The following is a 4,182-nucleotide window of genomic DNA, read 5'->3' as shown; positions in this document are numbered from 1 at the left end:
CTTACGTCTGGGGTCTTTTGATTCCGTTGCGATGATCTTTGCGGTCTAAACATGCATCCAAAAAAAATTAATTAATTTTTTTTGATATAAAATGCTTTTTGTTATAAAATAAAACCTTATTAAAACATATATTTGTCATTAATAAAATGAAATTTGATTTAATATACGCACTCTGATTGTGATTTGTATGATTCTTGCTCTTTGCCATTGTTGAGTTTAATGAATCTAAAATATTAACATATTAATGTGATATGTATGCGCATCAGTTTTTAAATCAATCTAAATAGTTTGGCATAACAAACTTTTGACAAGTATACAAGAAAGTGACTTCAGTTAACAATACAGTGACGTATTACAGTATATTATGATAATTAAGTAATTATATTATTAAATACAGTATGCTGTAGTCAAATTCCTGTTCATTTTGAATCTAAAAGAATTCGCAAATTCTATTATGAAAATACTTTTATCATTAAATAACATCGTGAATATACTGAATAATGTCCAGGAACCAATATCGTAACTCTGTGACTTTACACGTCAGAATAATTTTTACAATATGATTTTAAAGGTTATTCATTTTTCAGAGTATTGTCTTTAATGGCATAAAGCGGTGACGATATCTTAATTTTTTAACACTTTTGCACAATTGGTTTTTATTTGCTGATTATTGTTGTTCTGATTTGTTTTAGTAGCACTCTTTACTATTCTACATCGGCAAAATGCACCGACGATCTGATAGAAATAAAAGTGGAGTAAAAAGTTCTAACAGGTTCGTTGGAAAATCATGAACAACAGATTTTATACGTCTTATTATTATATATTGTTCTTTGGAAGGTCGATCAGTATCAAATTCCTCAGTCGTTTATCAGTTGATTATCTGAAAAACGTCTGAAGTCATGCACTGGTTGAGCATAAAACGCATCTGCGCGTCTGAAATTATTTATTATAGTAAAAATTGCATCGTTATAGCACTGGCAGAAATTCATGTTTCTTTATATGTTGAACAATGAAACGTCAGTTGTTAAATTCTGTATAAACGTTGATTCAAAGAAAAGATTACCCTGTTAAGATGGATAAATAATGTTTAATTTTAAAGTGTTTTTATTATTTTTTGATACTGCTTAAGAAATGAATAATAATAGTGAATTGTAATTACAGTTAGCTTTTAGATAAGGTGATTTTTTACTAGTTCACAAAATCAATACTGTTACTTGATAATTTTATATTAGGTAAGATGAACAAATTACTTATTTTTCAGATGCAATAAAATATCATCAGATGTAATAAAATTAAATAAAAATAACTTAAATATAAAGATATTATAAATAACGGTCTAAAATTAGAAAAGGAATTCATCACTTTTAGCATTATGATAGTTAAACAAAAAATCAATTCTTAAATCAGCTCAATTATTGCACTCAATCAATCAGCTTCATCTGTTTAAGTACTGTTGTGCCAAAGAATAAATTTATTTATCTAACAAAAGCTTAAACACCCTTTTGAATTTATTTTCTTATTTACTAATAAAAAATCCTTTTTTTTCGACTTACCACATTAAAATAACTTACTTTTATTTATTTAATTGGAATAATTTTGTAATTGCAACTATAATAATAGTACCTGTGATATAAATACAAATAAATAAATTGCATAAATTGCTAAAGCGTAATTTTTTTATTACAGTGTCGGAAAACTGAAAATTTATGGACAATATTGAAAATGCTTTTTCATTAAATAAGAAAGAAAATTTTTGGCAATTATTTCAGATTATTGACTGAATTGGTAATTTCAGTAAAGTTGTTACAACTTAAAAAACATTTTTATGATATTTGTCATCAGTTCATAATTACTTTGGATTCGCCACATTGCTATCCATTTATGTAATTTTTCAATAAATTGCATCAATTCTACTAAATTGGATTATTTGACTTAATTTGATAGTCCAAATCAACGAATGTAATACAATGACGAACAAATTTTAAACGATCGTTCATCAATCACAAGCTGGTTGATTGCAAACGGATCGTCATTGGAATACAGCTTATGCAGAGAAGATGTTTTGATCAAACGATGTTAAAGTCCAAAGTGATAGAACATTTTTGCAAAACAGTTTTTATAATTTTGCTGTTTTCTTCTGAAAATTATTCATATCCTCGAACAATTCCCATTGGTAAACATGTTTCTATTTCCCCCCCCCCCTCACCGAAATTAAATAATTTTTGATATTTCAATATGTATACTTTTAGGTATAATTTACAGAGAAGGAGAAACAGCTATTACAGAAGTAATCAACTATATACAGGCAAAAAGACAGCATGAAGAACAAAAAAATATGTTCAAACTGGATATTCGTAAAGCCATAATTCCCAAGAGTGACGTCGAAAATACATGGATATTAACAAAAACTGGTAATATCGATAAAACAATTTGATTATATTTGTATTTAAAGCAGAATAGTGTAAAAATTGCTGTTTGACACTGCAGATATTCAATTCTTAACAATGAACTTCATTTATGCAATAAAAATTTTGGAAATGTTTATTAGTAAAAGCGACAAATTTCAGTTTGTGATTTATTGAAACAAGGAGTATTCGCAATATTGGCCAAAGGTGATATTTACTGGCATTCAACGTTGGCAGCAGTTTCCAAAGAAATGCAAGTTCCATTTATTAACTGGATGTTGCCACCGAGAGGTGTATTCAGTCAGTTCGAGGTGTCCATGGTTCCTTCTTTTGCTGAAGTGGTTGCTGAGATAATTAACAAAAAGCATTGGAAACAGATCACCTTCATGTATGAAAATGCAGAAAGTAAATTGACCAAATAAATGAATTATAGAAAATAATTTTGTCAAATTTTTTTTGTTTTAAATATCATGTGATAGGTTTAACTGCACTGCATGAGATCAACATGCAGTTTTCTAATATTGCATCGGAAATTGATGTGGATCTGCATCGGCTACCTGATGTGAAAAAGAAATTCGAATTTGAGACTTTTTTCAACGCATTTCACAAAATGTACAATGCAGAAGGTCGAGTGATCGTTCTTCATGTCAGTTCTGTGGGAAAAATAGAAAACATCATGAAAGCATTACAATCTACGCACAGCAGTGCTAGAAATTGTCATTATCTCATCGCATCAGCAGTAAGCAAATGTTTTGCTCTATTGTCATTCATTTTTGTAGACTTTTTAAAATATATTTGTTTGAGGGTGTCAGTGAAGTTTTAATGGAAGGATTCAAAGATGGAACGTTGAACATCACAGCTATGCAGTTGGTCAGCAATCAAAACTGGCTTTACACAAACTACGCAGTTGATTTATCGAGACGACTGAAGCTGAAAAACAAACTCAACTTATTTACAGTGAGTGAAATTTATTGCAATGATAATTTTGCATCAGAAATGATCATTTTATCTGAGAACAATGACAAGAGTGAAAAAAGCTTGCACAATTCAATAATAATAAACACAAATAAACAACAGCACCAACAAAAACAATACATTAAATTAATTTATCATAACTGTTCGTTAAAATGGCTAATAATTTAAATAAATATATCAAAACGATTGCTTGGTAAAATGATTTGTGCATTTTTTTGTAGTCTGAAGTTGCGTTTGTGCATGATTCAGTGATGGTTATCACAAATGCAATTGAGCAACTGTTGAAAAAAAATTACAGCATGTTCTATGGCAGCTTTCGAAGAGATCAATTTTGGAATTCCGGCTATCCGGGGATTTATTGTTTGCCTTCTGAAGATTCGGAAAATCCAGATCGCCCTTTCAAGACGTTCGATTTTGGTCGTGTTATTGCGAAACAAATTCGCCAAGTCAGCAGTGGATTTTCAGTTGAAATTAATCATTAGAATAATAACGACCAGAGCTTGTGTTCGAATTTGAATTAATTTTGAATTTTATGTTTCGTGCAGACACAGATAGAAGGTCTATCCGGTGCTGTGGAATTCGACCAAGATGGCAAGCGTTCCATAGTTGCTGCCAATGTCATAGAAGTTCAGTACAGTGGTAAAACACTGGTTACCAGTTTTACGGTAATTTTTTGTTACCATTGTGATGAATATTATATATATAATTTTGATTTGAGAAATCAATGTGGAAGCAAAATGTTGGATTGCTGACTGATCAGTCGACTGTAAATTTCAAACGTGCAAATCCCGAAAGAAAGTTT

At 29.8% G+C, this 4,182-nt stretch overlaps 1 protein-coding gene across 1 annotated transcript; it reads left to right on the top strand.

Annotated features, from left to right (window-relative positions):
- Positions 1-722: 722 nt before the first annotated feature.
- Positions 723-4,045, top strand: Tsp_12459 (Receptor family ligand binding domain protein; the record flags this gene model as incomplete). Its single annotated transcript, XM_003368585.1, has 8 exons — positions 723-772; positions 1,770-1,883; positions 2,263-2,411; positions 2,568-2,810; positions 2,885-3,144; positions 3,210-3,362; positions 3,602-3,826; positions 3,926-4,045. Coding segments are annotated over exons 1-8 (1,314 nt in total), but the record flags the coding sequence as incomplete, so codon positions are not given.
- Between the last annotated feature and the right edge of the window lie 137 nt (positions 4,046-4,182).

The sequence above is a fragment of the Trichinella spiralis genome, assembly GCF_000181795.1.
Source record: "Trichinella spiralis strain ISS 195 chromosome Unknown Scfld2231, whole genome shotgun sequence".
Lineage (NCBI taxonomy): Eukaryota > Metazoa > Nematoda > Enoplea > Trichinellida > Trichinellidae > Trichinella > Trichinella spiralis.
Note: the sequence above shows the minus strand (reverse complement) of the source record. Positions and strands in the feature narration are given on the sequence as shown.